This window comes from Canis lupus, chromosome 13, assembly GCF_011100685.1.
Source record: "Canis lupus familiaris isolate Mischka breed German Shepherd chromosome 13, alternate assembly UU_Cfam_GSD_1.0, whole genome shotgun sequence".
Lineage (NCBI taxonomy): Eukaryota > Metazoa > Chordata > Mammalia > Carnivora > Canidae > Canis > Canis lupus.
This window is the reverse complement of record NC_049234.1, coordinates 1,339,861-1,356,689: the sequence shown is the minus strand read 5'-3', so window position 1 is coordinate 1,356,689 and position 16,829 is coordinate 1,339,861. Positions and strand designations below refer to the sequence as shown.

The following is a 16,829-nucleotide window of genomic DNA, read 5'->3' as shown; positions in this document are numbered from 1 at the left end:
CTATATCAATCTTCTTCACAGCAAAGGAAATGATCAACAAAATGAAAAGGTAACCTATAGAATGGGAAGAAATATTGCAAATCGCTTGTCTGGTTTATCTCATCATCAAATGTTAATAAAAATATATAAGGAACAACTCTTACAACGTAATAGGAGATAAATGAATAATCCAATTTAAAAAAGGGCAAAAGACTTGAATAACCATTTTTCCAAAACAGACACATTCAAATGGCCAACAAGTACATTGAAATGGTGCCAAATTCACTAATCATTAGGGAAATGCAAATCAAAACAGCAAAAGTATCATCTCACACTTGTTAGAATGGTTTTCATGTATCAAAAGAGTTGATAAATGCTGGCAAGGATGTGGAGAAAAGGGAACCCTTGTCACCTCTGGTGGGATTATAAATTAGTGCAGCCACTATGGAAAGCAGTAATTATAGATTCCTCCAAAAAAATTAAAAATAGAACTACCATATGATCTAGAGATTCTGAGTATATATTCAAAGGAAAAGAAATCACCATGTCAAAGAGATATCTGTACTCCCATGTTCACTCAGCATTATTAACAATAGCCAAGACATGAGAACAACCTAAATGTATTCAACAACAGATCAAGTATAAAGAAAATGTTGTGTATGTACACATTTTTTACTGAGTCATAAAAAAGGGAAATCCTGACATTTACAACATGGATGAACCCTGAGGTCATTATCCTAAATGAAAGAAGTCAGAAAAAGACAAATACTGTTTCATATCATTTATATGTGGTATCTGAAAAATTTATAGAAAAAGAAAACAGATCTGTGGTTATCAGAGGTAGAGGATTGGATGCAGGGTAACCAGTAGTACAGTCAAAAGGTACAAACTTCCAGTTGTAACATACAACATGATGACTATAAGTAATGCTGTATGGTACATTTTAAAGTTGCTGAGAGTAGATCCTAAAAGCACTTATCACAAGGGAAAAAAAATGTGTATGTCTCTATATGAGGTGACAGATGCTAGCCAAACTTAATGAGGTAATCATTTCACAGTACAAGTTAAGTCATTATGCTGTACACATTAAATTTATATAGTGCTATAAATCCACTATATCTCAATGAAACTGAAACTAAATAAGGAGGAAATATCACTATACTTGCTTATTAAGAGAAAAGTACCATGGTTTCATACAACCTTTTTTTTTCAGGTTTTAGTTAAATTCAGTTTAGTTCACATGTGTGTAATATTAGTTTCAAGGGTAGAATTTGGTGATTAATTGCAATATAACACCCAGTGCTCATTACATGAAGTGCTCTCCTTAATACTCATCACTTGATTATCCCTTCCTGCATCCATCTTCCCTCTAACAATCCTCAATTTGTCCCTATAGTAGAGCTTCTTATGGTTTGCCTCCTTGTTTTTATTTTTCCTTCTCTTTTCCTATGTTCATTTGTTTTGTTTCTTAACTTCCATATATGAGTGATATCATATGGTATTTGTCTTTCTTGACTTATTTCCCTTAGCATAATACTCTCTAGTTCCTTCCACATCATTGCAAATGGCAAGATTTCATCCTTGTTGATGACTGAGTAATATTCCATTGTATATATACACCACATCTTCTCTATCCATTCATCAGTTGATGGACATTTGAATTCTATGTTTTGATTATTGTGGATAATGCTGCTATAAACACTGGAATGTATATGCCCCTTCAAATCACTATTTTGTGTATCCTTTGGATAAATACTAAGTAGTGAACTCTTGCCCATTATATAAGGATATCTCTAAAATTAACTTTACATGCAAAGTCAAGTCCTTTTTGCATCTGCTTACTAAAGATGGTCATCTAATTCCCTCTGTAGCAGTGACTGCCCCACCTCACAACCAAAACAACAAGGCTGAGAGTAAAATAATCAATGAGCTTGTAGAAAATAAAAAATGTCTGGCTGGTAGGCTCCTACAACCAGGTACCATCTCCTATTCCTTAGTCACTGGTCATCTGAGATAGTTCTCACATATACCCTTAATTTTGTAGTCCAAAGAATACCAAAGCAATAAGGCAAGCAAGTATTTTTATTTTTTTAAGTTCTTATAACATGGAAGTTTATCATTCAATTTCCAGGCATTCAGCTTTCTAACACTATTTCAGGAATACTCTTGACATAAAGTCACTAAAGTAAATGTATAATGTGTGTACACACAAACCCTGCAAAAACATTTTGAGTTCTGATCCAGTGAAATCCAGTGGTGGCCAACATTAAGAATAATGTACAGTGCTATACCCCAATAGAACATAGCTCAATGAAAGGGGAATCTCAGAATACTAGGGTCAATAAAAGATTTCTATGATAGGATTAGACATGAGGCACAGAAAACTTATAGTGTAAAAGGAGCTACTCTGTTCTGGAAAATTAGTCATAAGATAGGGAATGCTGATTCCCAGAACATATACATACAAGTGAGGCTAAGTAAATAGGATTCTGGAAGAACATTCATCTGCTCTCCTCTCTATTCACTTAAACACAAAACTAGCCCATCTCATTTAATACTCAGGATTGTGCTCATATGCAGAAAATATTAGTACATTCTTAATTTTAAAGTGTACTCACAGAAAAATGAATAATTATGTGGTTCTTCATTTCTTAATAATTATCACATACACTGTAACTTTTAATACCTGACCATGAGTTCTAGTGAAATGAAATCTTTAAATTCAACATTCATGTTAACACAAAATTCATATACAGGCACTTTAAAACCCTTAAAATTCACAACTGTGAAGTCTTTTTACCCCAACTTAAATATCAAAAAGCCTTACTGGTATCTCTTAATGCAAATCTAATTCAAGACATTTTTATTTTTAAGACAAAGATAAATTTGTAGTCATTACCTTATTGGAAAGAACATTTTTGTGACAGCTCAAAAGTATTTCTGAACATGTTGGAGGTGTTTTGTAGATGTGGGAAAATAAGCAGTTTGCAAACAGAGGAACAGAAAAAGTACATCACTATACCACAGTCTTTTTCCTAAATGGTTAAAGAATTATTCAACAACTCCAAAACCCTTTTTATATGCACACCTGGGAAGAATACCATATCCATAACTTTCCTCGGAGTTATACTGAACTGATGTGGTTTTAGACCAGATGTTTAAATGTTACAGTATGTACATTTTCTTCCCCTCTTCTAAGGCAGAAGTAAAGTAAGAGGAATATTTGACTTCACTCCACAAGAGACCTATTTAATAGTTTGGCGGTTATGTAAGTAAAGGTAGCTTGGCTAAGTCAATGTTGACGACATACAGAACGACATGATCCTAATGAGTTGGAAAATATTGGCTCTCATGAGAATAGACCAGATGCTACTGAGCTGAGAAAGCTACTGTATTATTGAATTTCATTTTTATGAGGTAAAATTTATTATTCAACCATTAAGGTATCCCACATGAAATCTTGCATAAAATACTTTTACAGTTACATTCTGGAAAGTAGATTTTTATTTCAACATTAAGACATCACTTGAATGAGGGATTCAAATGTCCATTTGATCACTTTCAGCACAGATTTTAAAGTCTGAAAGCAATTTTCCTATAAATACCAAATTAATGGAACTACATTGTGAACAAAACAATGAACTACCTAAATAAGGAGAAAGTGGTAGCAAGTCCTTGTCTTCCTGAACAAAAAATGGCCATGTTGGCCTATTTTATCTTCTGGAGAATGACAAAGGTTAGAATTTCAATGATTTGAGTACCATCAGAAACATGAACAAAAATATGTAATTCAATCATCCCAATTAATATATATTTAGTTCAAACATGATCAGCTCTGTTTTATTATTAATGATTTATTACCTTAGTTAGACTTCTAATATTTGCTATTTTTTTATTACATAATTGCTGATGTAGTAGCAAACTAATTATCTTACCATCTTTCTGGTCTCATTTACTAGAGATAGAGTTTGATATAGCAGAAATTATAGTAACAGAAAGGTCTTAAGCTTACCCAAATTAATTAGTGATTATCTGTAGGATGATATTTAAGAAAAACACTACATTGTCCTAAGCATAAATTTTCACATGTGTAACACAGGACATATAATGTGCCAACATCAATATTACTGGTAAGAAGCCAGGGAAATTAATGCATAAGAGATATCAACCTAAAAAAGGTAAGCAAATTCAGACAATTCAAGTAAGTGTTATGGTATCCAGTCCCAATGGCATGCAGCTCACTAGGGGAAAAATTATTAGTAGACAGCTATAAAGCAAGAAGAAGTAGAAAAAAGGATAAGGTTTCAAATTTCTATTATCCCACCATGTTGCAACACCTATTTATAAATTTATTATTCTACTCCCTTTTGGAGTCCCTAGAAGAGAGAATATATGGCTCATCATAGGTTTCTCTGAACTAGGTGTGGCCTCTTGTAAATTGCTATTTAAAGGGGCACAATGCACAGTTTCTTAGTAAGTCCAAACAAAGACATCTAACCGATACCTTGAATTTTATTTTTCAGTCATCAAGTTCACTGTTCATTAACCTACCTTACTCTTTTGCCTTACTCTTTGAATTTACCTTTGCCATTTATCTTCTAAGCTAAAACACTGGATCAATCCCAATTCTGACAATGTTTATCACAGTCTCCAAGAACCTGATACCCTAGAACAACGTCCATAGGTAGTATCCCCATATGTATGATTTTAGCAGGATTCTATATCCAGGAAAAGAAAAACAAATCAACTCCACAAACAGTATTTTGTACTCACAAGAATCTAGGAGTAGATAAGATATTATCATCATTTTATAGATGAGAAAGTTAAGCAAAACTCAATGAAACAACGGACTTTCCTTCAGACATATACTTAGTTACTGACAGGATTTCCACACTACAATTTAGTGCTCTCTCCTAAATTTCAACTAAACAAAAAAAATATTCTTATCATCTGACATACAGTAAGACTTAAACTACACCAATATCTATATATAATATACAGATTACTAATATTAGATGCGTAAAATTGTTTTTAAGAAGCATGAGCACAGAGCTTTGTATTACTTATTTTAATATCTTCTAATTTTATTCTAATTTTTGAAAGAGATGAGAAAAAGTTATTGTAGCTTTATAGAACATGTCTTTTTATTCAATATTCACATATTCTCTTAACAACTCTTAAATCCATCACAAAACAGAAATAACTGATTCAACAAACTAAAATCATCCCATTGCTGTGGCATACTATAATACTGAGTTTGTTAAAGAAAACATATTTTCTACCGAAAGGCATTTTGTAGATTTGATGCTTGAAATTAAATTTGATATTGCATATTTCTGAAGCATCATTATTATCCAACATTTAGAATGAGATAACTAAGGCACAAAGTTGTGGCATATTCTGTTTTAAGAGCAATGAAATTCAACACAACATTATTTGATTTTATACACACAAACCTATTTAACAGCTTCAGTTATTAAAAGGAAAAATATGGTATTAAATAGGTATTTTTATAAAATTAATCAAGTTAATAAAATGTGAAATAATTCGGTACTTGTAAAGCAAGAATAACATTATGTTTCTGTCCTTAGTATTCTATTTAAAAAGGCAGCATAAATAGGAACATATAAAACTTAACTACCAAATTAATTTATTTCCTTTGAGTGATAAATTATTTTGCTACTTTTCATTGGCCACTCTTCACTAAGAGCTTTATGTTTATTATAATTAGGGAATCAATAACCATACTATCTTAGCTATCATGATTTCAAAATAAACATTATTCATCTTTAAAATTTTCCAGAAATGTCCTACACTCCATTAGGTACATTATGCCAGTAACACAGTGCCATCCCCTAGCACATTTTCCAAAAAGACATAAATATCAATACTGTATCTTCTAGGCAAGGAATTCTGGAATTTGAAAAGCATGTCATTAATTATTATCAAATTCTTTGAACTCTCTCTCTTTGGAAAAATACTAAATTTTCTTTTTGTTATTCAAGCATTTCTCAGGTCCTCAGTTTCCCAAACTCAAAATTTCAAGAGGCAATTGAACAGAAATTTAATTCCTATTCTCACCAATGAAAAGGTAGGTAGGGCACTAACAATGTACATCTTTCATGTTTATAAATATAATAAGCAGGGAACCCTGGGTGGCGCAGCGGTTTGGCGCCTGCCTTTGGCCCAGGGCGCGATCCTGGAGACCCGGGATCGAATCCCACGTCAGGTTCCGGTGCGTGGAGCCTGCTTCTCCCTCTGCCTGTGTCTTTGCCTCTCTCTCTCTCTCTCTGTGACTATCATAAATAAATAAATAATTAAAAAATATATATATATATAATAACCATAATACTTTTACTATGGTATATGCATTCTATTTGATTATATTCTTATCAACTCTTAGTAGTAACCAACAGTTAATTTCAAATCTAACTAATAAGTCACAATCTGCATTTAAATGAAATGGTAAAGTAGAATCTCAATTACAGATAAATCTTTCTAAAAATGACAAAAATCAGTAACAGTTCAGTTCAGATATGACAATGTTGTTTTGTTTTCTAAGATTTTATTTATTTATTCATGAGACACAGAGAGAGAGAGGCAGAGACAGAGGCAGAGGGAGAAGCAGGCTCCATTCAGGGAGCCCAATGTGGGACTCAATATCCAGATCTGCCTTCAGCTCTGGGATCACGCTCTGAGCTGAAGGCAGACGCTTAACTGCTGAGCCACCCAGGCATCCTAACAATGTTGTTTTGATGATAGTAGAGATAACACACAGAAATTTCTTACTTGTAAGAAGAATATGTTGCAGAATAGACATGGAGAAAACAAAATGAGAAAGGAAAAATTTAATCTAGAAAGTCAGCATCACTGACTTGGTCTTAGAATCAAGCAGAATAATAATAGCAGGAAGGATTCTGTGATGTAGCAAAGTTTGAAATAATTAAAACAACAAAAAGTAAAAGAAAATGGACCTGTAACAAAGAAACAAGGCATTCTAAATGATAACAAAATCCAATGTAAAGATTATACCTAAAGCTACAATAAAGGGAAAATTAGACAAGTCACCCTCAGAAAAGTGGAAAGACAACCCATAGAATTGCAGAAAACATTTCCAAACCATAGAACTGATAAGGGGCTTGTATCTAAAATACATAAAGATTCTCATGGCTTAAAACAAAAAGATAAACAGGCCAAATAAAAAATAAACAAAGGACTTAAATAGACATTCTCCATGGAGAATACATAAATAGCCAATACATGAAAAGATGCTCATCATCATTAGCCATAATAAAGATGCATATCAAAATCACAATGAGGCAGTACTACTTCATATGCTCTAAGATAACTAGAACCAAAATGATAGGTAATAACAGTATAAGGAGAATGTGGAAAACTGGAACATTCATATACTGCAGGTGGGAATATACAATGGTGCAGCTGCTTTGGAAAATAATCTAGTAGTTCCTCAAAAGGTTAACTACAGACTTACCCTATGAGCCAACAATTCTACAAGAGAAATGAAAGCCTATGTCTACACAAAAACTCATACATGACTGCTCATGGCATTATTCAGAACAGTCAAAAGTAGAAACCACTCAAAGGTCAACCAACTGATGAATGGATAAACAAAAGATGGTATACAGATACAAAGGAATATTACTCAACAATGAATAGAAATGATATACATGCTACAATATGAGTAAACTTCAAAAACAACATGCTAAGTGAAAGAATTCAATCACAAAGTACTATATTTCATATGGTAATTTATATGAAATGTCCAGAACTGACACATCCATACAGACCAAAAGCAGATTAGTGATTGTTAGATGGACTTTTGGCTTGGAGAGTGACAGCTAAACAATCTGGAACTTCTTTTGGGGGTAATGAAATTATTCTAAAATTAGTATCAGTAATGGAAACAGAACTCTGAATCATACTACAAGGTAAGTACTATGTACCTGAAAAGAGTGAATTAACAACATGGTATGTGAGTTATAACTCAATAAAACTCTTTTTAAGAAGATTTGGGGTGCCTGGGTGGCTCAGTGGTTGGGCATCTGCCTTCAGCTCAGGTCATGGTTTCAGGGTCCTAGGATCAGGCCTCATGTCAGGCTCTCTGCTCAGCAAAGAGTGCTTCTCTCTCTCTCCCTTCCCCACTGCCAACTCATACTCTCTCTCTCAAATAAATTTTTTAAAAAATAAATCTTTAAGAAGCTTTGACAGAAGGAATGAAAATGAGGTGGGAAACCAAGGTAAACACCACAAAAAAAAAGAACTACAAAGAAAAAAAAACTATAGGCCAATATCCCTCATGAATATAGATTTTAAAAACTCAACAAAATATTAGAAAATCAAATCCAACAATACATTTTAAAAAATCATATACCATGACCAAGCAGAATGTATTCCCAGGATACAAGAGTGATTCCATATTTGTGAAACAATCAACATGATACTTCAAATCAGTATGAGAAAAAATAAAAACCATTATCATCAGGACACCCAGGTGGCTCAGTCAGTTAAATGTCTGCCTTAGGCTCAGGTCATGATTTCAAAGTCCTGGGATCCAGCCCCACATCAGGCTCCCTGCTCAGCAGGGAGTATGCTTCTTTCTTTCCTTCTGTCCATCCTCACCCCTGGTCTCCCTCCCCCCGTTACTGCACATTCTCTCTCAAATAAATAAAATCTTAAAAAAAGAAGACCATTTCGATAGAGAAAAGGCATTTGACAAACTCCCACATCCATTCATGTTAAAAAACCCTCAACAAAAGAAATCTAAAGGGAAGATACCACAACATAATAAAGATCTTATATATATTTAAAAAAAAAAAAAAAAAGCCACAGTCAACATCATACTCAATTGGGAAAAACCTGAGAGGTTTTCTCCTAAGGTCAGGAATAAAACCTTTTTTTTTTTTTACACACTTTTAAAACTTTATTTATATAAAAAACTCATTTGTTTTTAAAAGCATTAACAAGAGAGAAAGAAAAAACAGGAAAGGTATGGAGCAGAAGACATGCCCCTTAGTAGTATTCAGTGGGGAGGTGGGATTTTTGGTTCTCTGGAATTGAATGTTTAGTGTTTTTATAAACAAAAAAGAAAAAAAAATAGTTAAAGGTCCCCAAAAGCCCATGGCTGTTCTATTACCCACACCCCACCAAGAAAAAGAGCACCAGGAAAAGAGCAGAAGAGGACAAGAAAAACCAAGAGTAGAGCCAGGTCCAGATGGGGACAATTTCCCCTGTGCAGTATGTTCTTAGAGTCAAAGAGGGGAAAAGGCTCCTTTTTGCCAGAAAAGGAGTGGGAAGAAATGGGGAGAGGGTAAATAAGGGATTTTAATGCATAGGGGAAGGGAAGGAGATGGTGGGTTGTGCACTTTTCTCCTACCCCGTAGCCTCAATATATCAGGAGAGGGGGAGAGAGAAGGATAAAGATTTCCAGTTGCATTGAACAGAGCTTTTAGATTAAGAGGAGGAGTAAAAGGCAAATAAGGAAAAGGGTTTAAAAAAAAAAAAAAAAAAGTCAACCAGCACAGCAGCTGATTCCTCTAGCCCAACCCACTAATAAACACTAAACTGAAAGGAGGAGGTACTGGGGGGCAGGGGCAAGGGCATTCTCATCACTTTTATTCAACTAGACACAGCAATTAGACAACATAAAGAAATTAAAGGCATCTAAATTGGTAAGGATGAAGTAAAATTCTATTTGCAGGTGACATTAATACAATACATAGAAAACCCTAAGGACTCCACCAGAAAAAAAAATAAAATTCATAAATGAATTCAGTAAAGTCTCAGGATACATAATCATTGTACAGAAATCTATTGCATTCCTATATACTAATAATAAAGCAGCAGAAAGGTAAGGAAATAATACCATTTATAATTGCACCAAAAACAATAAATTATCTAGGAATAAACTTCAAGACGTGAAAGATCTAGACTCTGAAAACTAGAAAACACTAATAAAAAAATTGAAGACGACACAAAGAATGGAAAGACATTCCATGTTCATGGGTTGGAAGAACAAATATTGTTAAAATATTTAACAATTGTTAAATATTGTTAAAATGTCTATACTAACTGAAGCAATCTACAAATTTAATGTAATCCCTATCAAAAATTTTGAAATCTAAAATTTTGATAGGGATTACAGTATTTTTCACAGAACTAGAACCATACTAAGATTTGTACAGAACCACCAAAGACCTTAATAGCCAAAGCAATTTTGCAAAAGAAAAACAAAAGAGAAGTATTGTAATTTCAGACATCAAGTTATATTACAAAGCTGTAGTAATCAATACAGAATAGCCATATACATCAATGGAACAGAACAGGAAACCTAGAAATGAACCCACAACTATACAGTCAATTAATCTTCAAAAGGACAGGAAAAAATATCCAATGGAATAAAGACAGTATCTTCAACAAATGATGTTGGGAAAACTGTGCAGGAACATGCAGAAGAATGAAACTGGACCACTTTCTTACACCATACACAAAGATAAATTCAAAATGGATGAAAGACCTGTGAGATCTGAAACCACAAAAATCCAAGAAGAGAACACGGGCAGTAATCTCTCTGACATCAGCCAGAGCAACTTCTTTCTAGATATATCTCCTGAAGCAAGGGAAACAAAAGCAAAGATAATTTTTTGGGACTTCATCAAAATAAAAATCTTCAGCACAGTGAAGGAAACAATCAACAACACTAAAAGGCAACCTACATAATGAGAGAATATATTTGCAAATGACCTATCTGATAAAGGGTTAGTATTCAAAGTAAAGAACGTATACAAATCAACACTCAAAAAAATAACCCAACTAAAAAATGGGCAGAAAATATGAATAGACATTTTTCCAAAAAAGACATCCTGATGGTCAACAGACTCATGAAAAGATGCTCAACATCACTTATCATCAGGGAAATTAAAATTATGAGAGGTAGCACCTCACACTTGTCAGGATGACTAAAATCAACAACTCATGAAACAAAAGGTGTTCATGAGAATGTGGGCAAAAGGAAACCCTCTTGCATTGACTGTAAACTGGTGTACTCTGGAAAATAATATGGAGGTTACTCAAAAAGTTAAAAATAGAACTACCCTTCAATCTTGCGATCCCACTGATACGTATTTACCCAAAGAGTACAAAAAACACTAATTCAAATGGATACATGCATCCCTATGTTTACTGCAGATTATTTACAATAGCCAAACTATGGAGGCAGACCAAATGTCCACCAATAGATGAATGGATAAAGATGATGTGGTGTGTATATGGATAGCTAGCTAGACAGATAGAAAGAAGTATTAGCCTTAAAAAAGAATGAAATCTTGCTATTTGCAACAACATGGATAGCAGTAGAGAGCATAATGCTAAGTGAAATAAGTCAGAGAAAAACAAATACCATATGATTTCACTCATATGTGGAATTTAAGAGCAAGACACAGGAGTAAAGGAAAAAAAGAGAGAGAGAAGAGAGAGAGAGAGAGAAACCAAGAAACAAACTCTTAACTACAGAGAACAAACTGATGGTTACCAGAGGGGAGATGATGGGAATGCGTGAAATAGATGACCGGGATTAAGGAGTACACTTATGATGAGCACCGAATAATGCATAAAACCGCTGAATCACCATATGGTACATCTAAAACCAAAATGACACTGTATGTTAGCAACACTGGAATTAAAATAAAAATAGAAACAAAAGTGAACTGTATAATAAAAATAAATTAATATTTAAAAGAAAAAAAGACAGGTATGTTTCTGGCATAGGGGAATGAAGTAAACACGGGCAAAGGCATGAATGTGGAAAAGAATTAGAGCCCTCAACCACTGAGCCACCCAGGCGCGCTCTTTCTGCCCTGAGCATGGAGGCCAGCAAAATGCAGATCAATCTCACAACCCCAAGATCATGACCTCAGCCAAAACCAAGAGTCACACACTTAACTGAGTGAGCCACCCAGGCATCCCTTGACATTTAACTTTTTAAAAATAATGACTACCAAGTTTTTCCCAAACAGCCGTTATCCTTTAAGCTAATTTAGTAGCAACATACAAATACCAAACAAGCAGAAAAGAAAAAACATCGATTTTTTTTTTACAAAGCATAGTTTAAAAAGTACAGAAAGAAACAAACAGTAAAATGATAGAAACAAAGTCACAAAACAATTACATCAACCTCAATGGATTAAATTTGCTAGCTAAAATACAGACTATAAAATTTCATTTAAAATATCTAGCTATATGCCCTAAACATATACCTAAACCATAAAAACAGACAAGTTTTAAGTAAAAGAATGCAAGAGGAAGCACAGACAAATGCCAAACAAAAGGAAGTTGGTTGTAATTATGTTAATATAAAAAAAAATAGATTTAAGTCAAATGACTGCCTGAGGGATAGATTCACTACATTTAATTAAAAAATCAATTTAAAAAGAGATTATAATATGTATATATGTGTGGAAGGAGGGTTATGTGTTCATATACACACACCAAAATTTGCATTCTATTATGGAAGACTCAAAGAATTTAAAGGCCTTTCATAAGCTCCAAGTTAACAACTTCTAGGCTAATGAAACATTTGCTTTGTCATTCTTTATAAAATCCTAGAACCTGACAATGGAGAACTATATAAAATTTTACAAAAAAAAAAAAGAAAGAAAGAAAGAAAGAAAGAAAGAAAGAAAGAAAGAAAGAAAGAAAGAAGAAGAAAGAAAGAAAGAAAGAAAGAAAGAAAGAAAGAAAGAAGAAGAAAGAAAGAAAGAAAGAAAGAAAGAAAGAAAGAAAGAAAGAAAGAAAGAAAGAAAGAAAGAAAGAAATTTTACCTTAGTCATTAGGTATGTCATAAAAGGGCTCTAATTAAAATGCTTTTTTTTTTTTAGAATGTATAATATATTCTCCCATAGTAAGGTCTTAAAGTCTTCAAAAGCACCATATAAGAACAACAGAAAAGCCAGTGTCTTATTTTCATAGGGAAATGAAGTAGAAATTCATAGGCTATTATTTATAAGAATGATTTTATTTAATAAAAATATATCCTCTTTAAAAGCTCTTTTGTACTACCGACAGAAGTCAGATGATTATTTTAAACTGAGGCAACTAAAAAAAAGTAAGCCTTCTTTAAGTTTTTCTTGTTCACCTGCAAAGTAAGTGACAGGATAAAGATAACATCTCCTATATTGGCATCAAAGACTTTTTACTTTTAGTAGTTAACTCATTTATTCAAAATACATGTAATACTAATTTTTTTCACACAAAAAGGATAATTTGCTTACCAAGTATTAAAATATTATGATGAATAATTTTATTCTAATTTTCCAGCATACTCAAACATACTGTACTTATACCTGATGTGGCTATCATTTCAAGCATACATATTACATTTATACCCTCAGAAGTTATCCATGTAAGGTCAAAGGGTTAATTGTGCAAGAAGTTGGTAAAATAAATAAATAAATAAATAAATAAATAAATAAATAAATAAATAAATAAATAAGACAGAGAGAGGGAGAGAGGGAGGGAGGGAGAGGAAACTTCCTGAAACTATAAAATACATCCAGAAATTGATGGCAGAGAATAAACCTTAATGGCTTACCTCGCATATCCTGAATTTTACACAGGAGTTGTAAATATCCATTTGTACAGATATATAGTATACAATTTAAGTTCAGCAGGCTATACTTAAGGATTTAAATAATAAAATATTAGTAACCTCTAATAAGAATTTTCCATATTTTTGCCAGTAAGATTGTTCTCTTACCTGTAGTTTGGAAAATTTCATTCATCAAAGCTTCATTCACTGATAAAGAGTTAAGATTTCCGATATGACACCAACTTTGATATATTGCTTGAAGTAGAAGTGTCTGTGCCCTTGTAGCTTGAATTGTAAGATTTGGAAGTTCAAATATACCTTCAGTTATAGCAATCTGAGATCTTTCAGTCCTGCATAAGAAAAAAGAAAGAATAACAATATAGTAGACATTCAAAATATTTAAATTAAATCAAATGCATATGCAATTCCACATTAAATTTCACAATTGAAAAAACCTTACAATACAAAAATACAAAATAAAAAAAAAGATACAAAATAAAATAATGTCCATACATTGATTTTATATATATATACACACACACACACACTCTGTTCAATCATAGTCTTTCAATCTAGACAATCTTCAGAAAGAATAATCAAAACAATACTAGTTAACAAGAAAATTTACTGCCAATTCTGCATTGTTCTAAATGTCTTGTTATCTATTAACTCACTGAATCAAATATCATAGAACTATTATGTAAAAATATAAAAATTTAAATCCAGGGATTCTAATCCAGAGCCCTCTATCCTATACTTCCTCACCAACTATTTATGAAATATTTACATTATATCCAGGTTCCTACTTGCCAGTAACAGAAAATTTTTTTTTAATTTCTGCCCTGGAATATCAAATTCACTGATTCCTTATTTGTCTGTTTCTTTTTTTGAATGAAGTACCTTATATAATTAAATTTTCCAAATAGCAAAGCTTCAAAATAAGAAAATAATATGTCTGTGAACAAGATGATAGTTAATGAAATATGCAAGATAAAGTGGAAAAAAGAAAAACTAAGAGAAAGAAAAAAACTGGAATACTACTATAGACTGTCATCCTACTCTCTTCACAACCCTATAAACCTCTACCCTTTATCATTCTGCCAACAATATCCACAGAGTATTGAGCATCTCTTATATAAAACCTCAGAACCCCAAAAAAATAAAAATAAAAAAAAAAATTAAAAAAAAAAAAATAAAACCTCAGAACCCAATCAATCCTCTTATTCCAGCCACTGCTATGAAGACCAATTAATACAGATTTTCACAGGTATTGCTTAAGACAATTGGATGGTAAGAGACTCCAATTGGCATTATTTTGTATTCATGTATGGAGAGCCTGAAAATGTAGGAATAAATGCTTTCTCCCCTCTTATTTCCCTGACAATTTTGAAATGCATTTCATAGTTCTCTTCAGAAGGTTCCAGGAAATTGAGGATCAAAGAAGAAAAAGGACTCAAACAATTGCAAAGACCTTTAATGAGCTTTGGGACAATGTCAGGAAACCTCAAACAGGTATAATTGGGAGTCCCAAAGTAGAGGAGATAATTGAGAGAAGTGAAACAGAAAAATATTTAAGGCAATAATGGTCAATATTTTCTGAATTTAAACAATAAACCAAAAAATCTTAGTAATTCAACCAACCCCAAGCATGAAAGACTTAAAACTCATACCAGACACATTATAATCAAATTGCTGAAAACCAATGTTAAAGAGAAAACAATCTTTTTTTAAAGATTGATTGATTGATTTCAGAGAAAGAGAGTGAGCAAGCCAGCACAAGCAGGGGAAGGAATAGAGGAAGAGGAAGAGAGAAAATCTTCATTCTCCACAGAGTGCAGAGCCTGACGCATGGCTCAATCCCAGGACTCCAAGATCATGACCAAGAGTCAGCCACTTAACAGGTTAACTCTAGATTCACCCAGGTGCCCTTAGAGAGAAAACAATCTTAAAGGCAGGCAGGGAGTACAAAAACAGGTCAAAACAAAGAAACAAATTGAAACTCATTTTACAACCAGCATTATTACCCAGATACCAAAACCAAAGACACTACAAAAAAGAAAACTTTCTTATCAATAGACCTAATAACCATGATGCAGAAGTCTTCAAAAGAATATAAGCAAACCAAATTCAACAATACATTAAAAGGATCATATACCATGACCAAATAGGATTCTCTCCAGGGATGCCAAGATGGTTGAAAACCAACAAATCAACCAACATGATACACCATATTAATAAAGTTAAGGATAAAAATCACATGATCAACTCAATATATGCAGAAAAAGGTAACAAAATTCAACATCCATTTATGGTAAAAACACTGAAAAAAGTGGATATATAGGAAACACTTTTACATAACAAAGCCCACATATATGACAATCCCACAGCTAACTTCACCACAATGGTGAGAAGTTAACAGCTTTTCTTCTAAGATCAGAACAAGACAAGGGTACAAATTTTTTTGGTATGTTAGAAGTAAAACTGTCACTATTTGCAGATGATATGATACTATAATATAGAAAATCCTGACAAATGCATCACAAAAATTTTTTAAATAAATGAATTGAGGGCAGCCCCGGTGGCACAGTGGTTTAGCGCCGCCTGCAGCCCGGGTTGTGATCCTAGAGACCCGGGATCGAGTCCCATGTCAGGCTCCCTGCGTGGAGCCTGCTTCTCCTTCTGCCTGTGTCTCTGCCTTCCTCAAACTCTCTCTCTCTCTCTCTGTCTCTATGAATAAATAAATTTTAAAAATCTTTAAAATAATAAATAAAATAAAATAAAATAAATTGACTAAAGCTGCAGATTACAAAATTAATACACTGGAAATCTGTTGCATTTCTGTAAACTAATAATGAACAGAAAGAGAAACTGCATCAAAAATAATACCTAAGAATAAATTTAACCAAAGAAGTAAAAACTATACTCTAAAAACCCTAAGATACTGATGAAAGAAATAAAAAATGACAGAAATTAATAGAAATATATGTGCCATGCCAATGGAAGAATTTTGTTAATATACACTGTTAGCATACATAAATTACATACTGTTGTACCTTTGAAGGATTAATATTGTTAAAAAATCCATACTAGGACCCCTAAGTGACTCAGCAGTTGAGCGCCTGATCAGCCTAGGGTGTGATTCTAGAGTCCCACGATAGAGTGCCACATCCGGCTCCCTGCATGGAGCCTGCTTCTCTCTCTGCCTATGTCTCTGCCTCTCTCTTTCTGTGTCTCTCATGAATAAATA

General features: G+C 33.1%; 1 protein-coding gene across 14 annotated transcripts in view; it reads right to left on the bottom strand.

Moving 5' to 3' along the window:
• Positions 1–16,829, bottom strand: part of VPS13B (vacuolar protein sorting 13 homolog B) — a 734,128-nt gene that overhangs the window by 588,244 nt on the left and 129,055 nt on the right. For all 14 annotated transcript variants that reach the window (XR_005368417.1, XM_038555171.1, XM_038555170.1 and 11 more), the window contains one exon: positions 13,751–13,932. Coding sequence is in view for 13 of the 14 variants with exons in the window: in XM_038555171.1 (XP_038411099.1) it covers positions 13,751–13,932 (182 nt within the window). In the remaining variant the exon portion in view is untranslated. The remainder of the gene's footprint in view (positions 1–13,750; positions 13,933–16,829) is intronic.